At 35.4% G+C, this 23749-nt stretch overlaps 1 protein-coding gene across 11 annotated transcripts in view; it reads left to right on the forward strand.

Annotated features, from left to right (window-relative positions):
- The window catches only part of LOC106057200 (death-associated protein kinase 1-like), a 117558-nt gene that overhangs the window by 90040 nt on the left and 3769 nt on the right, over positions 1–23749 (forward strand). For 10 of the 11 annotated variants that reach the window (XM_056013983.1, XM_056013991.1, XM_056013998.1 and 7 more), the window contains 18 exons: positions 4598–4717; positions 5755–5853; positions 7001–7099; positions 7463–7561; positions 10209–10307; positions 11833–11931; positions 14344–14442; positions 15605–15706; positions 16004–16102; positions 16232–16309; positions 17093–17285; positions 17704–17811; positions 17970–18164; positions 19343–19608; positions 21242–21430; positions 21806–21985; positions 22129–22335; positions 22901–23569. In XM_056013983.1, the coding sequence (XP_055869958.1) occupies positions 4598–4717; positions 5755–5853; positions 7001–7099; positions 7463–7561; positions 10209–10307; positions 11833–11931; positions 14344–14442; positions 15605–15706; positions 16004–16102; positions 16232–16309; positions 17093–17285; positions 17704–17811; positions 17970–18164; positions 19343–19608; positions 21242–21430; positions 21806–21985; positions 22129–22335; positions 22901–23569 (3000 nt within the window). The remainder of the gene's footprint in view (positions 1–4597; positions 4718–5754; positions 5854–7000; positions 7100–7462; positions 7562–10208; positions 10308–11832; positions 11932–14343; positions 14443–15604; positions 15707–16003; positions 16103–16231; positions 16310–17092; positions 17286–17703; positions 17812–17969; positions 18165–19342; positions 19609–21241; positions 21431–21805; positions 21986–22128; positions 22336–22900; positions 23570–23749) is intronic. The other variant, XM_056014005.1, reaches the window with a different exon arrangement.

A 23749-nucleotide genomic window follows, 5' to 3' on the forward strand; every position in this document is an offset into this window, starting at 1 on the left:
TAAACAGCACAAACTGACTGCAGGCATATTCGATTGGACGGACTTTGTGTGTGTGTGTTGTGAAACTTGGTTGATTCTCTCATGCACGGTAAACAATTCAGTCTAGACTTTTAGTTGGATAAATCTTCTAAACCTTGGACTAGTACTTTGGCTTTTCATTTATAAGCTTAAATATATGTGTGGAAGGTTGTTGTTTGATTATACACAGTTATTGATTATTATTCGGGCGGATTCCAATTTTACCACACCATTGTCCTAACAAACCATCAAATTCTGCGCAGTCCTAGCCACTCCCTTCAGTTTACTTTACATATCAACACCCAACCTGGCCTTCGATCCCCAGCAACTTGTATCTGACCCGTTGGGGATTGACCCACCACAGAGTTACGTGACTGCCATCACCCAGAGACGATTTATTTCCCCCCTGGGCCAGCTGGGTTGGAAGCTGTGTCATCGTCTGCCTACCTCTGTCCACGTTCGTACTTTCCAAATCCCTCCCGTGTCAATCACGGACCTTCAACAGCTACCTAAACGTGGACAACACTGGACATAGGGATGACAGCAATTAGACAGTCAAGATTACTGTCAATGTGAATCGAGATTTGCAGCCAGATCCCAGATTTACTTTGTCAGTCGTATAAGATCTTTTTATATTTTACGTTGATCGCAGTATTCTTTTGATACAAACCATTACTTATGTTCCATGTAACTCCATGTACTTATTTGTACTGAAGTCGAGAGCGTTGTGTAGTTTGAACTAAGCTTGAATGTTTCTCGTGCAGTTCCCCTCCTCTAATAATTGATCTGCTCATATCATTGTTCTAAGATTTGTTCTAGGCAATCTATTTCCTGCATTTCGTATTAGATTTTTAAACTTTAATTTTGAGCATCACCGATCGGGATAATACTGGGTACTAAACAAACTTATTTATTTGAAAGTCAATACTTATTGAAACAAAAAAACAAATCTGTACATGTTACTCGAACTCAGCAAGAGCACAAATTTTATAATCCGATTAATATGTGCACTATTTCTGTATTAAAACAATATCAAGCACACAGATCAAGCGTTTTGTTTCGACATACACACTCCTGTACACGGGTACACCTTGACACAGTACACCTTGACACAGTGCACACGGAAACTGCCAAGTCAGATGACACATTCTGAGCCAGACACGCTGCACAGTGACCTAGTCCAATTGGGTTTTCTAGAAGCTTGATAACACACACGTACTGGCTCGATTTAGTTTTACCTATAGGACCTACTAGACAAACACCTGACTATAGAACACAATCATTACAAAGAATGGCTCAACACAGATGTCAACCTCAGGTGTTCAATATGTAACCAAACATCTTGAAAGCCTATTAATGTGTATTGTAAATACTAGGTTGTAGACATTAGATACTCATTATAGGTTGATAATAGCAATACCTCGTCTTCCACAAGAATTGATCGAACAGTGTGACACGCCTCTTATGTGATATCGGTCCAGTGTGTTATGTTAGTGTCTACCAGTATATTAGTATTCTATCCACCGAGTACAGCCGCCAATTTAATCCAAATCTACCAATACAAAATCCGACATAAAACGGTCTGTGTGGTGACTGTAACAAAGAGATATTGCTATCTCTGATTGGAACGGGGGAAGGTTTTTTTTTTTTTTTAGTTATTTCTATGACTTAAGAGAATTAGGCCCTCGGAGTTGCAAATCAAACGCATCTACTAAACATTTACAAATATAATGTTAAAAAAGGTGCTTAAACTGTTTTGTTTGAAATGTTTCGGATGTTCCTTCAGAATTGAACATTATAATAGCCTAGCCCTAACTGCCCACGGGACAACGGGGGGGGGGGGGGATATGTTGGCGGGTTTGTTCGAACCCGGGCCATTGATACAACAGTCCAGAACCTCTACCACACGGCCAGGCAGTGTTTTTAAATATTCTAGTAAGACAACCGTCTAAATGTTGACGATGGTTTGATTAGGTCGGCAGTTGTGCTAATAGCAATTGGTGTGCTACACAAACGCTAGTCTGCACTTTCTTATAGGTTCTTGACACATTTATTGAAATCTCTTTGCTTGTGCTCGGTAAATATTCTCTCAAGCCAATCACTCCAAAAATAGATTCACACCACAGTAAATCTCTTTCTACTTCTTTAGATTGAAGCGTGTATATAGGGGAGTGTTTCTATGAATGTGCAGCTCAAATGTAGAAGTAAATGACTCGTTGACCGATTTCCTAGTTTTACGTTTTAACTGTTGCATCTTTTTAAACTGTTTTAGTACCAAGACTTTAGAACCTATTTACTACCAAGACTTAAGAACCTATTTACTAGCAAAACTTTAGAACCTATTTACTACCAAGACTTTAGAACCTATTTACTACCAAGACTTTAGAACCTATTTACTACCAAGACTTTAGAACCTATTTACTACCAAGACTTTAGAAATTGTCTTCGCTCGATTGACTTTTTGTTTGTTTTGCCACCTACCGAAACATCTACCAACAGCTACAGTTATACTGTTTTGTGAACAGAAAAAAAACAACAAAGTTACACGTTTAAAAGTCATCAGTTTTGTAATGCGACTTTTGAATCGATTACTTGCTTTCCATAACGATATTTTGCTTGCGTGTGTGTTTGCTTGTTAAAAGAACAAGTTTGAGACCCAAAAATGTCATTTTTTTCTCCACTGTAACATCAATCTGGAAGGTGAAGAACGATCTTCAAACTGTGTAAAGATGTGTCAATAAACTCACCTTTGTTATTACCGGTACCTATACATGTATTGAAAAGCTCCTTCTAGAAAGTTGTATCTAAAGGCTGATGGCACTGGAAGATGTGTCAATAAACTCACCTTTCACCTTTGTTATTACCGGTACCTATACATGTATTGAGAAGCTCCTTATATCTAAAGGCTGATGCACTGATGGCACTGGAAGATGTGTCAATAAACTCACCTTTGTTATTACCGGTACCTATACATGTATTGAGATGTGTCAATAAACTCACCTTTGTTATTACCGGTACCTATACATGTATTGAGAAGCTCCTTCTAGAAAGTTGTATCTAAAAGCTGATGCACTGATGGCACTGGAAGATGTGTGCGGGAGAACGTTTGTAGGCTCAAGGAATTGTTGGTTTTCAAATCGTGGTGGCTGCAAATTGATGGGTCAACAGTATTTGACCTGTGGTCAAGAAAAAAAAAGTCTTTTTTTTCTCTTTTCGTTTTCGGCATGCTATTCTTGATGTGTGTGTGTGTGTTGTTACGACGACACAGTGGTTCTAATGTAGGCCAACCGTTGGTAGCGCCTTGCTCCGGAAATGAATCGCAGTGAGTTCTGAATAATATTCCCACTCTAAACGTGTTGAGATAAACTCTTTACCTGTTGGAATTACACTATTGTATTTTATTGTTTGCTATTGTTCAGGATTAATACACGAAATTCTTCTGCTCATCACCTGACCATTGCCTATTATTGAAGCGGTCTCCTCGCCTATTGTCACCTTTTGGTGATACAACTAACATCGTACTTACACTTTAGATCCGAGGTGGCCGAGCGGTAAAGCGCTTTGCTTCTGAACCGGGGTCTGGGGTTCGAATCCCGGTGAAGACTGGGATTTTTAATTTCGGGAACTTCTGGTGCCTCTGAGTCCACCCAGCTCTAATGGGTACCTGATATTAGTTGGGGATAAGTAAAGGCGGTTCATCATTGGTACAGACACCCTCTGTAACCGTAAGCCACAGAAACAGATGACCTGTACATCATCTGCCCACAAGATCTGAAAGGGGAACTCTACTTACACTTTAGATCAATGGGTAATTGCAATGAGCCAGATCGATGTCTGCACTTGCTATGGTAGACCCTTAGACTCTTAATATATATATTCCCTTTATTCAAGCTAAGGTTAAAGTTTAACATAACTGCGAATAACTACAGAACACAAAGTGTTGATAGGCTTTAGAAATAATAAACGTATATACGATAACTTATGTGCACTATAAAAATTATGTGCACTATAAAAAATTATGTGCACTATAAAAATTATGTGCACTATAAAAAATTATGTGCACTATAAAAATTATGTGCACTATAAAAAATTATGTGCACGTGTCTAATGTCTCTCTTTCCCTTGTAGCACAAAAGTCATGTTCATCTTTTAATAGAGTGTCCTTGACATTATTTAGAAGCAAAATATTTGTTTGTTAACAAAAATGTTGAATGTGTACATCAATGTGTTCAAAAAAGAAGATGATTATGTTCTAAGCATGTTTTAGGTCATTCTAGTCATGCATGTTAATCAATGACTTAAAATTCTGCCAAGTCATTGTTTTTCCTGGCTGACTCAGGGAACCCATTCCATGCTGTAATAGCACTAGGAAAGAAAGAGCATTTTTACAAATTTGTCCTAGCATATGGAACAAGGAATGTAGCTTTATCTGTGTGTCTTTCTGAGTATTTGATTAGGTTTTGTATGTGAAGTTAATGGTTTCTTAACCTGAGAGCATTGTCAAGACTTTAAATGTTTGATCTGATGACTTTTGTTTTCTTCTTTCCTTAATAGTTTTTTTTTGTTTTCTTTGTTTCAGGACAAAGCTGAGAACTTTGTCATGGCTGCTTTGTTCTGTGCTTCAGAAGAGGGCAATGTGGAGGGGTTGAAGGAGCTCTCAGAGATGGCTGCCAACATTGACTTTAACACAGCCAATAAGGTGAGAGACACTTTTTTTGTTTTTTTTTTATTCATTGTACATTTTCCATTGGGAGAACTACTGTAACAATGCATTGATCCAAAGCTCAAATTTACTCACATGTTAAGTGTGACATTATGCTTTCAAGAAAGTACTCAGAGCTAACAAAAGGCTGAGAAAAGAAGCAGGCTTATCTGCAGTAGACCCAACTTACCCATGCCATCTATGTGGCTAGCTTTAGAAAGCAATGATTGGTTGAGTTAATAAACTGAGAATAAGGGAGATTGACTGACATTATGAACTAATCAACAACACCAAACAATGGACCCAATATTTCTCTTTTTCTCTCATTTTTAGTGTTTTGTTCAAAGACCTTTCTAATAAAACTGCTATAACTTGTTTACTTAAGAACTGGTCAATGTCTCAGCTTTAAGCTTTGCTGGACGTACAGAACAATTTGTTTTTCTCTTTCTGAACTACTAACCAGTTTACGGAACTGAATGTGCAGTCAAGCGTGACATTAACTACAAAAACATCTTGTCTACAGTGATTATTTTTAATTCAAATTGAATTCTTACAACTTTTTCTTGTAGTTTAGGACCTGCATTTAGGGCTGCAACTGAATTACATACCTGAGAATCTCTTTTGGCTATCCACAATCTACTTTTCTTTCCTACTTCCCAATCCTATTATGTTATGCACAATTATATGTCATTGTATGTAGAGATGGGTATCTAGTACATGAGATAGGTATCTTGTACATGAGATGGGTATCTAGTACATGAGATAGGTATCTAGTACATGAGATAGGTATCTAGTACATGAGATAGGTATCTAGTACATGAGATAGGTATCTAGTACATGAGATGGGTATCTAGTACATGAGATAGGTATCTAGTACATGAGATGGGTATCTAGTACATGAGATAGGTATCTAGTACATGAGATGGGTATCTAGTACATGAGATAGGTATCTAGTACATGAGATAGGTATCTAGTACATGAGATAGGTATCTAGTACTTCTGACACTTGAAATGTGTTTTTCTTCTATTTGTAGCATGGAGAAACTGCAGTCCATATGGCAGCCAGTGGAGGTCATGTAGATGTCCTGAAGTTTCTATTGTCTAAAGGTGTAGATATCTCAATTAGAGATAAGGTAGGTTGAATGTGTAAGTGGAATACAGAACAGCTACAGATTCTTTTTTTCTCTATTCCTCCTATCAGCTCACACTTTCTTAATGGGTTCAAAAAGAAATTGAAGATTTGATTAGGTAGGCAGTTATGCTAATAGCAATAGGTGTGCTATTATGATCTGGTTAGATAATATCCATTCCCAATCAAATGGATGTGATCTAATCAAATCCAATCTGATCCAAATAGTTATCAACTTCCTAAATTAAGAACTGATTTTAACAAATCTTTGTTTATATTTACTTTTTGAAATATTCTACTCTCTACGGCACCACCTTGGATAGCCACAATCTTGAGATTTCTCCCTAAACTATTCAATTAATTAACTTGTCACACACTAACACATGTGCCCCCCGCCCCAAACACAGGTACCTTCCTGCCCCCCCACACACACACATTTGACTGTTCACAACTCCTTGACATTTTACTATAGTTGTTAAAAGTGGTACACAATATTTTGTTACAAGAAAAAGAAATTTTAAAAACTACTTTGCAAAATAATTTTAATCAGTTGAACAATGTGCATACAAAAAAACAACAACTTTTGGGCTAATCAGGACCACTCAGCAAGCATGACACTGTAACCTCAACAGAAAGGGTGTGGGAGTGGGCCTTTCACATTTTTTAAATGCATCTTGAATACATGTTTGAAGGTTTTTGGCATGTGATGGAAATCAGTGGGTCCCAAATATTTCTGGCAGCAGGCCTGGGCTAGTTAAAGAAAAAAGAACAAAAAATGAAAAGGATACAGAAACACAAAATGATAAGTCACACACATTCCTGACTTGACATTTGAAACTATTATTTCAACACAAATACAATACCAAACATATAAACATAATCTTTTGAAAGACATTATTAAATGAACATATAGCCCTAATATTTGTCTAAAATGTTTTGCTTCAACTCTTATTAAACAGCCTGAATGATTCCAGTCTAATTAAGAACACAATTCTTTGAGTTAAAGCTTTCATCATTTTTTTTTTCTAGCATATCACTTCTTGTCAACGCAAATCCAAAAGAAAAGTTTTGAAAACTGTTTAATATATATTTGTTTTATTGCATCATAGTTGAGTGAAATTCTATTTTTAAATAACAATTTTTTTTCTCAGCAAGGAGACAATGCCATCTACTGGGCAGCTCGACAGGGTCACACTGACATAATAAAGTGCCTGGTAGAAGCTGGTGTTCCTATTAGCACTCAGAACAAGGTAGACTGGACTAGACAATTTTAGTAGTCCTTAGAACATTTTATTAATTCCAAACAGTCATTAGACTTTTTAATGAATTAAACATTGTTTCCAATTATTTGTTTATTGAAAAGTTTATATATGTATAAATATGTTATGTATTTTGCTGTTAACATCTGTGCAAATGACAAAAAAAAAGTTCAAGAACAAATTAAAAGGCTTTCTATACTATAATAATTTAGCGCTTAGTGAAGTATGTTACTATAGTATTAATGGCTGGTTTTATTTGATGCTGTAAAGGGAAATTCAACTAAATTATTTTAAACAAGAATGTTTGTTTTATTAAAAGTTACCAATGAAACTGACCAAAGCATATGTCCTCAGTCAGGTGAGACTGCCTTACATGTAGCGGCCAGGTATGGACATACATCAACCGTGGAGTACTTGTGTAGCATTGAAGCCAATATCAATCTGTTTGACAATGTAAGTTTGTACTAACATGTTCTGTCCATGTTTTCTTCAGGCTCTGTAGACCAAAGTGAGACATGACTAGTACACATCTCTTGTTCCTACTTTTAGACCAAAGTGAGACATGACTAGGACACATCTCTTGTTCCTACTTTTAGACCAAAGTGAGACATGACTAGGACACATCTCTTGTTCCTACTTTTAGACCAAAGTGAGACATGACTAGGACACATCTCTTGTTCCTACTTTTAGACCAAAGTGAGACATGACTAGTACACATCTCTTGTTCCTACTTTTAGACCAAAGTGAGACATGACTAGGACACATCTCTTGTTCCTACTTTTAGACCAAAGTGAGACATGACTAGTACACATCTCTTGTTCCTACTTTTAGACCAAAGTGAGACATGACTAGTACACATCTCTTGTTCCTACTTTTAGACCAAAGTGAGACATGACTAGGACACATCTCTTGTTCCTACTTTTAGACCAAAGTATGACTAGGACACATCTCTTGTTCCTACTTTTAGACCAAAGTGAGACATGACTAGGACACATCTCTTGTTCCTACTTTTAGACCAAAGTGGGACATGACTAGTACACATCTCTTGTTCCTACTTTTAGACCAAAGTGAGACATGACTAGGACACATCTCTTGTTCCTACTTTTAGACCAAAGTGAGACATGACTAGGACACATCTCTTGTTCCTACTTTTAGACCAAAGAGAGACAAGACTAGTACAAGTCTCTTGTTCCTACTTTTAGACCAAAGTGAGACATGACTAGGACACATCTCTTGTTCCTACTTTTAGTCTAAAGTGAGACATGACTAGGACACATCTCTTGTTCCTACTTTTAGACCAAAGTGAGACATGACTAGGACACATCTCTTGTTCCTACTTTTAGTCCCAAGTGAGACATGACTAGGACACATCTCTTGTTCCTACTTTTAGACCAAAGTGAGACATGACTAGGACACATCTCTTGTTCCTACTTTTAGTCTAAAGTGAGACATGACTAGGACACATCTCTTGTTCCTACTTTTAGTCTAAAGTGAGACATGACTAGGACACATCTCTTGTTCCTACTTTTAGACCAAAGTGAGACATGACTAGGACACATCTCTTGTTCCTACTTTTAGTCCCAAGTGAGACATGACTAGGACACATCTCTTGTTCCTACTTTTAGACCAAAGTGAGACATGACTAGGACACATCTCTTGTTCCTACTTTTAGTCTAAAGTGAGACATGACTAGGACACATCTCTTGTTCCTACTTTTAGACCAAAGTGAGACATGACTAGGACACATCTCTTGTTCCTACTTTTAGTCCAAAGTGAGACATGACTAGGACACATCTCTTGTTCCTACTTTTAGACCAAAGTGAGACATGACTAGGACAAATCTCTTGTTCCTATTTTTAGACCAAAGTGAGACATGACTAGGACACATCTCTTGTTCCTACTTTTAGACCAAAGTGAGACATGACTAGGACACATCTCTTGTTTCTACTTTTAGTCCAAAGTGAGACATGACTAGGACACATCTCTTGTTCCTACTTTTAGTCCAAAGTAAGACATTACTAGTACACATTTCTTGTTCCTACTTTTAGTCCAAAGTGAGACATTACTAGTACACATCTCTGGTTCCTACTTTTAGTCCAAAGTGAGACATTACTAGTACACATCTCTTGTTCACATACTGTTCTCTAAAAAAACTCAGACATCATCTTTTCTTTATTTGTCTTCTTTTGCCACCAATCATCTGTTTTAGTCCAAATGAACTTCCTCCTTCAATGTTGATAGCTGTATCTAGAGTTTCTGGACATCTTTGGGGCTGTTGAAATAAAATCTTGATCCTTCAGAATTCATTCCATGTGTTTATCTTTAAGGGACAATGGGTGCAATTTGTCATTCCTAGGAGACTTCAGAAGAAAACCACTCTGTGTAATACAATCACTTTTGTCTGCATGAAGCGAGCTTGAGTAACATTTTGTTTTTCTTTTAACGACTAACTGAAAAATCTTTTCAAATCTATGAATTGGGAATTCTTCAACCACTCAACATGCTTATGATGTACTTTTCCTTCAAAATTGTATAACTAGGAAGTCCCTTGGATTTAAGTTTTTACATTTGTAAGCTTACCTTTGCATATTCTGTGATTTAACAATGAAACACTCGTTAATTATGGAAAAGCATCTGTCCTAATTGAAAGTCAAAATATCAAACATAACTGTTATCATGATTAATGTAATAATAAATATGTATTAAAGTAAATACAATTATTAAAAAAAACTTTGTTTTTGTTCATACCTCCCTATGTAAATAGGATTTTAAAATGTCATTTTTCTTTCTTCCTGCCACTATGGATGTTTTCTTGCTACTGCATAGTTAATGTCCATTCTTCTTGTTCTAAAACATGATTAATATTCAGCTTGAAGTACACCAATAATGGTTTGTTTGTTTGTGTTTGTATACACCAGCTTATAGTACATCCCTCTATCTTATATCGTTCAACTGTTAGCACATAGGAGATAACTCCTCCCATGCTTCCACTCCCATCCTCTAGATATTTTGTTTTTAACATTTTAATTTTGCTTTGCATGTTTTTATTTTTATTTTTTTTTTTTTATTATGATTTTGTGTTTTTATGTTTGTCGCCCAGCTTGGTGAGACACCTCTGCACTGTGCTGCCTGGCATGGCTACGTACAGATAGTGCATATACTGTGTGAGTCTGGAGCCCTGCTCACACTACAGAACAAGGTACTCATCATGAAGAGTAGAATGAATGAGAGAAAGTTTGAGCTGATTTACAGCCTAACCTTGCAGAGTGTACAGCCTTGAATTGAACATTTAGGATAACTCAAGTGCAAAGATCTTTAGATCTTCTTGGCATTAAGTCTTTCAGCATTTAGGTGAAGGGTCAATAGGTTATGCCAGTAAATCTGGCTGCCAGGTCAGACTGTTGTTTTGACTGTTGAGAGTTTGAACCTGTCGTCTCTGTCTGTATTCCCTGCCATTCTGCAGGAGGTTTGAATGTCAAAAACTTAGAGACAAGACAAAACAAAGATAAATGAGCTCATAGCACAGACCAAACAGAAAGATAATTAGTTCATAGTGCAGACCAAACAGAAAGATAATTTAGTTCATAGCACAGACCAAACAGAAAGATAATTTGGTTCATAGCACAGACCAAACAGAAAGATAATTTAGTTCATAGCACAGACCAAACAGAAAGATAATTGAGTTCATAGCACAGACCAAACAGAAAGATAATTTTAATTTAGTTCACAGACCAAACTGAAAGATAACTATTGAAAATAGCATAGACCAAACAAAAGTCTTGGTGTTTTGTTATTTTTTTTTTTTTATTCTTTTATTGTATTGACTACTTCAAGTTTATTGTTTTTTTTCTGTTTTTCTTTTTTTTTGTTGTGGTTGTTGTTTAGTCTTTAGACTGAGGACATGTCTTTTTTAGTGAATTCAACATCATTCATATAATGAAGGAACAGAAACACCACATCCACTAAATGATACAACATTGAACAAAATGACTCATAGAGTGGCTGGTAAACAAAATTGTGACCAAAAAATCAACAACTTGTTTTTATTTCTGTTTTCTCTACCATATAAAAGTCAGTATGGAAACTATCAGAAACTCATGAAGTATTAATGTGTAAGTCATGAGCTCAAGAGGCTTAATTGGTAAATGACTTACAAACTTTTACAACCTAAGGAGAAAAAAAACATTGTTTAGTCATTCAAAGATTTTGTTTCCTATGTGAAATTTGTTTTTATTGAAATCTCAATGACTGGTTTTAACATATTTTGTTATGAAGGTCATTTCTTGTTTTTAATTATATTTGCATATTATAGGTTCTGCTTAGTAGTTAACACATTTGTTCTTTCAAATCTTACATTTAAGTTGTCAACACATGGTTTTATTAGACTGATGTATAAACCACAATAAATAGAAATAGAATTTCAAAGAAAAAAAAACAAACTCTTAATGAGCTATTTACAATATTTAGAATGTGTGGTGTTAGTTTCCCATTAGTTAAGTGTTATTTATTTGTATTAATTATTAGGTTTCTGTGTTTTGCATCATAGCCATTAACCATTAACATGATTGTAACACAATTTGTTTGCTTTGGTTTACTTTGCATTTGTCTTTCAACACACACGACTCACTGTGCTCACACTTCCCTTATTAGCCTCTCTGTTCCCATAACTAGTTGATGTATTCGTTGTGTATGATTGACCCCACGAGTCCATTCTTTTTTGACAGGAGAAGGAGACAGCTCTTCACTGTGCAGCAGTCCGTGGGAATGTGGACTGTGTTAGAGTATTGTTGGAGTATGGTGCTCCACTCAACCACACAGACAAGGTAAGTCTGAACACTGTTGTCCTCTGATTGCCCAGTTCACAGATGTTAAAACTCTGGTTTTGAACAGTGAAGATCTATTGTTATGGTTCATCATACTTTTGAAGTTAATGGTATTTTCCCAAAATTACTACACACATATAGTTTGTTTTTTTTCCTTACTATAATGTAGATTTGGATCTTAATTTAAAAATAAAGGAAAAAAAATAAATAAATAAAACATTAATAGACTAAATTGGCCTTCTAATATCAATATTTACTTCTTAACCAAATTGTTGAGCTTAACCAAAATGTTGAACAGATGTTTAGCTGTTTGGAAATGATGTATCACTCTTCTGTAAATATTGTTTAAACATCTGTACCTTGCAGAATATTATAAACTCTCTAGGCCAGCCCTTGCAGATATTATTAACTTCTTGTCTAAGGCATGATTTAATCTCTGTGCATTCCATTACTTTTATCACTAACTCTCTATACACAACAAAAAACAACATAAAATGATATGGTATAATAACTAAGCTTCCACTGCTTGAACAAGATAATACAGTAATGAATAATCAACTGCAGCATACAGTTCAAAAAAATAATTATGTTGAATCATTTTTAAAATTATTAATTATGATAGCTTAAAAAAACTAATAATAATTTCACATTGCAACAGTATTTAGTGACAAGTTGGGGTTTATTCACTCTCCGAGGATAACATCGCAGTCAGTGCAAGTTCTCAACTGTTATCTACTCTGCTACTGAACTTCAGTCACCATCTATAACTAATTGATCTTACCTGCCTCTGACCACAGCTAATCCCACCAGCAACCATCTATATCTAATTACTGTCACCTGCCTCTGACCACTGCTACTCACATTAGCAGCCATCTATAGATATTTACTGACTATATATATATAGTTCGTCCATCGTGGTTCGATGATGACCACTTTGTTATCCAGGGGGCTGAGGGCTTTGCACTGGGGTTTTATGCCTCCTCATGTGGCTGGTGAGACCTATGTGAGCCCGGAATGTTCGGGCGCACACTGGGCAGGTTACTCCAGCTGGAGCTAGTGTCGTTTGTCTTGCTTTTCTTCTCTGGCGTTTTTCTTCTGCCAGCGTTGTTCCTTTTTCGTCAGCAACCTGTGCGCCAGTTTTCACAGCGTGACGCCATGATGCACTGTCGTGTGCCTTTGTCTCCCAGGTGCCAGGGTCTATGCTGACTATAGCTGTTTGCTGTCAGCAGAAATGAAACATCTCTCTATATAAATAATACTCAATACATTGTTACCAATTTACTAAAGCTGCTAGATAGAAGGGAAAGCTAATTCAGTTTACTAATGCTTTTTTTTGTAAAGATATAGGTGCTGGTACTCAGTGATGGATTGCCTAACTTTTAACTACTAATAAATTAATATCAAACGTTAAAATACACGAAAAGTAATAATTCTTTCCCTACATTGAAAAAGGTGCCGGTACGGCATACCTGTGCGTACCATCACAAAAAAAAAAGCACTGGTGATATCTATAACAATAACTTATTGTCTTATTGGGAGTCATCATGAATCACATTGCATACTGCTCTCCTAGTCTCTGCAGATCACACCCAACCAATGCAACTTGAGCCAATGTTGTTATCGTAATTCACATATTATCTCATATAAATGTTCCATGGTTTACTAACAGTTGATTCAACGACAAATTATTCACAACAATAGGTTCACTGAACAATTGTGTTCAATGATGTATAGTTAGTCTGTTCATTCTGTTTTCGATTCACAGATTATCAGCTTTTTTCTCTTACTCCAGCATGACATGTCCTAAATTGTGCCGATGTGCCAAAAACTCCAACTCAAAATCTTACTCCAAGTCACTAGATTTATAATGAAAAGATTTTTTTTTAATTTGTGCATTAAAAAACTCACCTAAAACTGACCTTTTTTTCTTATCCTTATAGTTTAAATATTGGGTTAGTATTAGAGTCCACTATAATGTGCCCATCTGCAAATACTTTGTGTAATGAGTTTGAAACAATAATTTTCCACTGTGCCGAAACATTTTAATATTAGCTCTTTTTTTTTTCCTTTCTTAACTAGTTAACTTGGGGGAAAAGTCGCCTGAAAATTGAGTTGTTTTTTGTTGTTGTTGTTGCAGAAGATATGGCTTAGACTTGCCAGGAATAGATTGATATTTTTGTTTCCTATGAACATCTGAATAAACTGTTTTTAGGCATAACTCAATATTTAATATTTATTAAAATTTTAATCAGGAAAGTTTAGATAGAAGTCTATCATTAAAAAATGTAAACAGTCATTGGATATTATTAAAAAGTAGAATGAAAAAGAACAGCTTATATTACATGATACCGCCACATTTTAGTTGTTTTTTTAATTTATGTTGATAAAATAAACCTTGCTATTTGTTTGCAGAGAGGCAGCACAGCACTTCACTTGGCCTGCCAGAGACACAACATGGCAATAGCGCTACTCATACTGAATGCTGGATGTAAACTGGACATACTGGACAAGGTGAGGAGTCTGAGTTAAATAGGAGCATTAATTTACAAGTTGTCTGAGAAAAAGTTAAAAGTCTTTGAAATAACAAGATCAGGAATTTACCTTTTTTTTTGTCAGCACATGACAAAAATCATTAAATCAAAAAATGCACTATAGTTGAAAAAAAATGTTCTTTAGATATTTTTTAATCAGTATATTTTTTGATTAGCTTGGTATATTATGAATATCAGCTAGATATTTATAAGGGCAAATATTAAATATTCATTGATAAGCCATTCAACAAAATGACTTGATTTTTTATTTTCAAATCCAATTTTTTACAATACAGCTATTGAACTCATAGGGGGCGCGGTGGCTGAGTGGTTAAGCGCTTGGCTTCAGAATCTGAGGTCCTGGGTCGAATCTCGGTGAAGGCTGTGATTTTGAATTTCAGAATTTTTTGGGCGTCCCTGAATCCACCCAACTCTAATGGGTACCTGACTTTAGTTGGGGAAAGTAAAGGCGGTTGGTCATTGTGCTGGCCACATGACACCCTGCTCGTTAACCATTGACCAAAGAAATAGATGACCTTAACATCATCTGCCCCATAGATCACATGGTCTGAAAGGGAAACTTTACTTTACTTTTTTATTGAACTCATAACTTCATGGAACCTGGAACCTTCTAGATGGATGGGATCAAAAACCAGTGCATGGATCTTGAAATAAAGTTCTAACGATTTTCCTAGAAATGTAACAGTTGCTGTAGATCATTGGGAAAAGAAGTACTAGCTCATTGGCCACACTGGGAAATAATATCATTTTTCAAAGTATGAAAGGAAAATAATTTAAATTAGGCAAGAGAACAAGAAAATATTTATCTTGAATGGACTCTATGCATCATGCAATTATGCAAGTCTAGATCAAAAGTAAATATATACATTCGCTAAACCACGATTCTTTCAGGGGGGAGGGGGAGGATATGGTAGTGTAACAAATGTCTTACATTTTTTAAAATCTAACATTCATCAGTGTCATTAGTGATTAAGAGAAAAATAATTTCTCTATAAGTTGCTTAAAATTGTGCTGATGTGCCAAAACCCCAAAATATCATATTTCTTGCTTGAGATTAGTCAGTTTTTTTTTTTGTGTTTTTTTTTTAAACATAATTTTGTACGTGCATGTTTGTTGAGTAGGAAACTGGTGAGACAGCTTTCCATTGTGCAGCCCGAGAAGGTCTACTAAGTGTAGTACAGACTATGTGCTCCCTCGGCATTGATGTCAACATTGAGACTGCAGTAAGTTATTTACAGTTTGTTTCTGTTGCACTTCATTGCTTCTTTTTGTCCAACACATTGGAATTTGAAGATGGGGTTTTTTATTTCTAAGTCTAACATTAAAAAATCTATAAATGTTTATTCTGTACATATTAGAACAATAATGGCAATTATATGAGCTTTATGTCATACAAGTTCTAATTGAAATGAAACAAGCATGTAAATACTTCTAGTCCTTAGACCACCCATCTTTCTGTTTCCTAGACTCAGAATTTTATTTCAATTTTCTTTTTTTTTTTTATTTCTTTTGAATTGAAGGACAGCTGGACAGCTCTACATTTGGCTTGTAAATATGGACACATTGAGATTGTCAGATGTTTGCTGTTGGTAGGAGCTGACCCTGATAAATTGAACAAGGTGAGAACATTTCCGATCCATGTAGTGAGCTGATAACCTTCTTGTGCATACTTAGAGAAACTTTAATCTTAACTGTTAAACTTCTTTCTCTAAATAAAAGTTGTTTATTTTTCTTTGTTTCTCTGCCAGGAGGGACTGACTGGGGAGATATTAGCTCTGGCACAGGGATTTACAAATATTTCCGACCTGATGTCTTTAGTTAAAGGGGTTTGTATATTTTACTTCAACATCTAGATGTAACTTTGTTTTTAGAAATCTTTGAGGTATTGTCTCTATGTGAAGTGCACTAGACATATTTCAAGAAAACTTGGTTTAATTGGGTTTTAAATGTGCATTACATGACAGCTAATTTATCAATACATTAAAATGTACTTTGACATTTTGTTAGGTTTTTCAAACTTTCATTCATGTGTAGCACTTTTTTTTATTATTATAAATTTTATTCATTTTTTTTATTTCAATTATTTGTAAGATAGCACATTTCTCCTTGTAAAGGTATGTGCCAGGATATGTGCATACAAATTCTTCATGGAATAGCTTGCTTGAAGAAGAGAAGAAAACTTAGGAGTAACTTTAATCCCTAATGAACAGAAAGAAACATGCTAAATCTTTGAATTGGATTGTAGGCATTGTCTTTGATTCTGTATATTTTGTCACTTTTCATACAGACAATGCCATTGTTGGTGGAGGGTTTTAAGTTTTGTTTTCGTCATCTGTGCCTATCTTAGGGCCCTTATAAGTCTCAAATGTGTGTCCCGAAACCTTTGAGAAAGATCTCCATCTGTCACTTCCAGGGATTATTCACTACCAGTGACTCTCTCTGTGCTAGTGAAAGCAAAATGGCACCTGATTTAATATTTATTGCGATGCATTTTTAAAAAAAAGTTATGATTAATTTATAAACAAAGTATATAAGAAATAGCTATGAAAAGATACTATGCCCAAGTAACTGTAGTAACCACTGTAGCTATTTCTCTATGTGTTTTCTAGGAGAGAAGAATGTCTTTCATAACCCAGCTGAAACCTAACCCACAGCCTATTAGCCGGGTCAAGTTGAAGCTGTTGGGGTCTACAGGGGTGGGGAAGTCTGTACTGGTGGAGTCTCTGAAGTGCACATATTTGAGCAGTTTCTTCAGACGACGTCTTCAGCCTGCTGGTCACACAAACTCAGTCAAACAAAGAAGTAAGTAATCCCAGCAAAATATTTATACTTTAGAACTAATAGTTTTGTTGCTAGAAATTCAGCAGAAAATTTTTAATTGCTGTTATTTCCAATTAGTCAACACAATTTTCATCTTTATCTTAAACATTAAATAAATCATGATTCTTGACTTATAAAATAAATTTCTGATTAATCATGTCTCATAAAATAAATTTGTGATTCAAAGTAATCATTTTTAATGATTCATTTTTGTAGTAATTTTTTTATATGTAATTCCGAAAAAAATGTTTTTTTTTTATTAATATTTTTTAAATCAAAGGAATCTGATTGATTTTCCAATCATATATTGACAAAACTATATTATTTATGATAATAAGTATTTTTGTATTTTATTTTTCAAGCTGCACAGTACAGAAATTAATTTTTTGTTTTATCTTAGATCGCAATAAACTCTCTCGTCAGTTCAGCCTACCAACTCCACTCAACTATATAGTTGGCAATCCTACATATACAAAGGGTGTGGATATTCAGGTCATCAATATTGCAGGTAAATAGATTAAATCATTTTTAAAAAGTGTAACTTTTTCAGCGCAGTGCACATTATATAGGCAAACATCTAAGAGCTATGCAAATATATGTACTGTTTCTCAGAATAGTGCACAGCACTAAACCAATGGGATTCAATATGTCACTTTTGATATTTAGGCAATAAAGAGTTTAGTGTCTGGGAGTTCTCTGGCTATGAACCCTACTACATGTTGTATGATTACTTCCTGGGAGATGTCAACTGCATCCACATTGTCCTTTTCAACTTGGAAGATTCTCTAGATGAGCAAATGGCACAAGTTATTTTCTGGCTCAACTTTCTCAAAGCCAGAATTCACCCCAAAATGCCCATTGGTAAGATTTTTCCTTTTTATAAATTAAGTCTTAAGTTTGGAATGTAAAAGGTATTAATAAATGTAACTAAAAAGTGAATTCCACTTTTTGAGCTTGTTCTATTTAATACATAAACCTCTGCAGCACCATTGTAAAGAGAGAGAGGGAAACTACAGTGCATGGTCCATAGGCATTCTGCCACGGTTTCAGTTAAGGGCTAGAGGCATATTTGTTTCATAAAAATTTTCTTGTATTTCTGTCATTTTATTCCTGAAGATGTAGGACACACTGACTTTTTTCTAGGTTGACATTTAAAAAACAAATTGAATGAACTGAATGGCACAGGCAAGGATTAATCAATTCATGAAAAACATTTCCCTTTTCTTTATGTCTCTTTGATTTAACACAAACATTAATTGCTAGTGAAATGGATGAAGTATGTTTGGCTTTAGGGATGCCTTGGTTGTGGATATGTAAGAAGGTTTTAAGTTTAATTAGCTGGCATCTACTCGTCAATATCAAGGATCACAACTCTGAACAATCTTCTTTTTCTTCTTGATAATGCAATTAAAAAAACAACAACCTTTGGTCTAGTTAAATAACTCATTTGATCATGCGATTTTAAACAACAATTTTGGTCTAGTTAAATAACTCATTTGATCATGCGATTTAAAAAAACAACTTTAGTCTAGGTTGAATAACTAATTTTATAATGTGATTAAATAAAAACCTATGTGCTAGTTAAATAACTCATTTGATCATGCGATTAAAAAAACAACTTTGGTCTAGTTAAATAACTCATTTGATCATGCGATTTAAAAAAACAACTTTGGTGTAGTTAAATAACTCATTTGATCATGCGATTAAAAAAACAACTTTGGTCTAGTTAAATAACTCATTTGATCATGCAATTTAAAAAAACAACTTTGGTCTAGTTAATTAACTCATTTGATCATGCGATTAAAAAAAATGCCTTTGATCAGTTGTGAAATAATGTTATATTATTTTTTTTTCTTTTGTTCTTACATTCTCCCTCAAACTTTCAACTTGTATAACTTTATTGCCCTTTATGAGGTCATAATGATCTGAGAACTTGCATATTTCCCAGATGAAAAGACAGCATCAGCAGTTATACATTTTTTTAATTATTTGTTTGTTGTGCCTGTATAATTTGATAACTTGCAACTTGAATCTTTCAGACCATTGTGGGAAGTTGCAGAACACAGCTCAGGTCATTCTTGTAGCCACCCACTCAGACAAATCTATCAGCCCTTGTCACAAAAACTCTCAGGGCAATTTGGTGAACGATGAGGCCAAGTACATCCTGGACAAGGTCACCACCATGTTTCAGTATGACCTTGACATCTGCCCACAGATCTTCATCTTGGACGCAACATCTCCATCTTCTAATGACATGAGGTCCTTTAAGCAGCAGCTGATCAAGACCAAGGAAGAAATTTCACAGGTAACTTTACAGACCTACTTAATTTTGTAGACATTCCTAACATGTTAAGTAAAAGTAAAGTTCCCCTTTCAGACCTTGCGATCTATAGATGTAAAGGTCATCTGTTTCTATGGCCCACATTTAACGAGGGATCATGTGGCCAGCACAATGACCAACGACCTTTACTTTCCCCAACTAATGTCAGGTACCCATTAGAGCTGGGTGAACTCAGAGGCGCCCAAAGATCCCGAAATTAAAATCCCAATCTTCACCAGGTTTCGAACCTGGATCCCGGTTTGGAAGCTATGCACTTAACCGCTCAGCTACCACACCTCCTCTAACATGTTACCATTATGACATTGCCTTACTTTAGCTCTTTGACTTCAAGCAGTGCAGTGACCAAGGCTTCTACCTATGCTCTCTACTCTTTACTGTACAGACATCACTTACTTGAACATGTTCACCACTCCATTTCCTCAACTTGACCAGTATTTCTTACAAAGAACCTCCTTAAAATAGCCAAGAGAATTATCTGGGCAGGCTGATCTGTTCCATCAACATAACCATTGTTGATATGATAAAGAGACATCTTTGAAGAGATACAACTCTTTTAAAAATTTTAAGTTATTATAAGGAGAGACGAAACAAAGATGGGTATAGTGGTGTAATTTTACTTAAAAAGTTAAGAGCAGAGCCCTATGAATATGTTTTGGAATTGTAATACTTAAGCGACAATTTTTTTTTCCTGGAAAAATTGGGTCAGATGTATAAATATTAATATTTAATTATAATGACAGATTAACAAACAATATTAGCAAAACAATATGGCACTGTCATTTGGGTGCTAAATATTGTAGAAGTAATGTCTTGCTAAAGATTGGAACAAGTTTATAGTTTACATGTGTGTTTCTGCTCTACTTATGTCTATTGTTTTATGTCTATTGTTTTATGTGTAGGATGTAAAAAAATGTAAATGTCTAAATTCTTAAATACAAATAACATTAACAGATTTTAAAGAAAATCATTTTTAAGTAATAAAGGAACTCTCAATGTCCTCAGTAAAACTGTTATGTTTCTTTGTTGGTAAGTTTCTAAAATGAACTTTCTCCTCTTATGAGTAGAAGTATTATTGTATTTTTTTCTTCATTTTGAATGCAGCAATCTTTCTTATAAACTTCATATAAAAGTTGAGGAGACATTGGTTAGTTCAGGTCACTGTTTTGGATCTGACCAAAGCTGTAATGAAATATCACATACAAAGTGGATTACTTTAGTGTTTCCCACAGAATCTGAAATTTTTTTTGGAAGGGGGACCCTGTCCTCTCATGAAGTTCTCACTTAGAAATCATGCTATTTTTTTTTAGTAAATACTTAAAACTTTGTTTTATTTTTTTAAGTGAAACTTTTTAAAAAAATAATTCAACCTGTATTTTTTTTTGTTTAAAAAGTTCAAATATTAAACGTTGTATGTACCAGTGTCAACACTGGCAGCATCAAAAGCACATCCCACTGTACTCAGCTCTGGTGTACATGAATTATAGTTGTTCTGACCAAGCTTGTGTAAAAGATTTTAATAGTTTCTAAATGTCCAGGAAGCTTGTGGGATACTATCTAATTTAATATTTTGAAAACAATGACATATTTGTGTCCTCAGAAACTGCCATGTTCTAATGGACTTCTGTCAGCAGTGGTTGCCCAATTACCAGAATGGAGAAAAGCCTTCCATTCCTACCCTGTCCTCAGTTGGTTGCAGTTTACAGAACACATCAGGGGGTCAGTGAATCCCCTGGCTAGTGAGGAGGATATCAAGTTACTGGACAGGCAGCTACAGCTGATGGGAGAGGTTGGTGCAATCCAAGTTTCTCATGTCTCTGTCAACATTTTTTGTTTTTCTGAATTTCTGAAACATAGAACCTGAACTCAGTTTGATCTAGAAATGAAATAAATTACATTTTTTATATTTATTTATTTTAAATTTTGAAGAAACTTATCTTTGCATCATAAAAACACAGGCTTTTGTATGCATACTTGTCAGAATTTGATGCTAAAGTTATCAACTTTATAACATATGTTTGGATGTTCAGTCCTTTTACTTTGTGAATTAGAAAATAAACCAAAAAATTGGACCATGGTTAAAAAGGTTTCATCATGTAATTAGTTTTGTTTGTGTTGTGTGCAAGTAAAAATATATTAACATTATTCTTTCCGTTGGTTACAGATTGTTTACCTGCATAGCCAGACTGACCTAGTGGTTCTCAATCCACAGTGGCTTGGCTCTGAGGTCCTGGGCAATCTTTTATCTCATGAGAGAATTTCACAGGCCCGGGTCACAGGATGTTTCACACTGGATGAGTTCCAGTTAATGTATCCTAACACAGATGCCCTTAGCTTGATCCAGGTCAGAAAATGACATTTAAAGATTAAAAAAGTATTAAAGTCTTGAGCCTTGGCTTGAAGATATATTTCATGTAACTTTCACCATCTTAGTATTCTGTTAGCATTTCTGTTGGTAGCATATTGTAAGATTGATATTTTGACCAGGTGCTTGAAGCTTTGGAGCTATGCTCAGCTTGTGAAGTAGACGAAGAAGTGGAGTACGAGTTCCCGTGTCTGAACTTTGTGGAGGCCTTGGATGGTCTGTGGGTGAAAGACGATGAAAGATTCCCCAACCAAGTCTATGGAGGTGTCCGTCTGCATACCAGTTTCCAGTCAGGTGCTCAGTTGAAATATTTATTTCCCAGGATTCAGGTAATGCTTTTTAACTGATGTTATGCATAATTTGAGAGAAAGTTGCTTTTTTTTCTTTTAAAGAAGATACATTTATAAAAATACAGATTTATTTCTAAGGTTTTTATTTTTTACTGGAGAATCTTTTGACGACTTTTGTATAGGTTATTGTAAAAAAAAAAAAAATTTTAAAGGCAAATGTCTTGAATTTGATGTAAATCTCATCTGTTTCTCTTTTTACTTCCTCATCGTATGTCAGGCACCCCTTTAGAGTTGGGTGGACTCATGATGTCCTAAAATTCAAAATCCCAGTTTTAACAGTGATTTGAACTTGAGACTCCTCAGTTCAGTAGCAAAGCTCTTTACCACTTGGCCACCATAGTCGTCTTGTAACTTTAACTTTCAAGCAGGGTGGTCACTGTGATGGTGACAATAATCACAAAGATTTATAATATCAGAACCCAGACCCTGCACAATAATATTAGGTATAAAAGCTTAGCTTAGGATAATGAAGATGTAAATTTTTATCTAATAAGATTGTCAATGAATTTCAGAAAAATTGTAAAACTTTTCATTTGTCTGTCAGGTTTGTTTACGTCGCAGTATTTTGTCTGGTGAAGAAGAAGATGAGGCAGAGAACAGTGATGATGAAGCCAAAGGCAAGGAATTAAAAGATGCAGACTTGTACCAATGGCATCATGGTTCTAAGTACTGCTGTGCAAGGCTTGAGGGTATTATTGATATGGATAAGAATGAACAGTATCTGGAGATTAAAGTTAGGGGGCCAGAAGGTGAGAGGGCCAATCTGTACTACTTCCTGGAAGATTTTGTGAACATTATCGAGCAGGTGGTGGAGAATGTCTGTCCAGGTCTGTGTGTGGAGAGATACACCCTGAGTCCGATGCAGCTGAAGCAGCATGGGAAGGTTGTACGATCTTACTCCCCCACAGAACTTCTGCGCATGCAGATGGATAACAGATCTTCTGTGGTCCTCAGCGGCAACATCAAAGAAGACTTTATCGACATTGCCTGCCTGGGCTCTGAAGAGATTCTAGAAACTGTAACTCTTGGAATGGACTTGCCCATCTCTCACCTGACCATCCACACCCAGAGGCTGTTAAGTTTGCTGCTTGACCCTCCCGAAGCCATGGGCAAAGACTGGTGCTTATTGGCTGTGACCTTGGGACTCAGTGACGCCATTCCTTCTTTAGAGCCTTCTGAAAGTGAAGCAACTTGTGTTAGTCAGACACAAAAAGTAAGTTTGAATAGTTAGTCTAAACATTTTACATTGCCTCCAGGAATTTCAGGGTTTCTGGAGCAAAAAAATGTTCATTTCTCTTGCTTTATACTAATATTAGTTATTGATGAGCTTAATTATAATTTTAAATAACAAAGACTATGTTTACCTTTGCATTTTCAAAGTTCTAAAATGTAA

This window comes from Biomphalaria glabrata, chromosome 1 (genome assembly GCF_947242115.1).
Source record: "Biomphalaria glabrata chromosome 1, xgBioGlab47.1, whole genome shotgun sequence".
NCBI lineage: Eukaryota > Metazoa > Mollusca > Gastropoda > Planorbidae > Biomphalaria > Biomphalaria glabrata.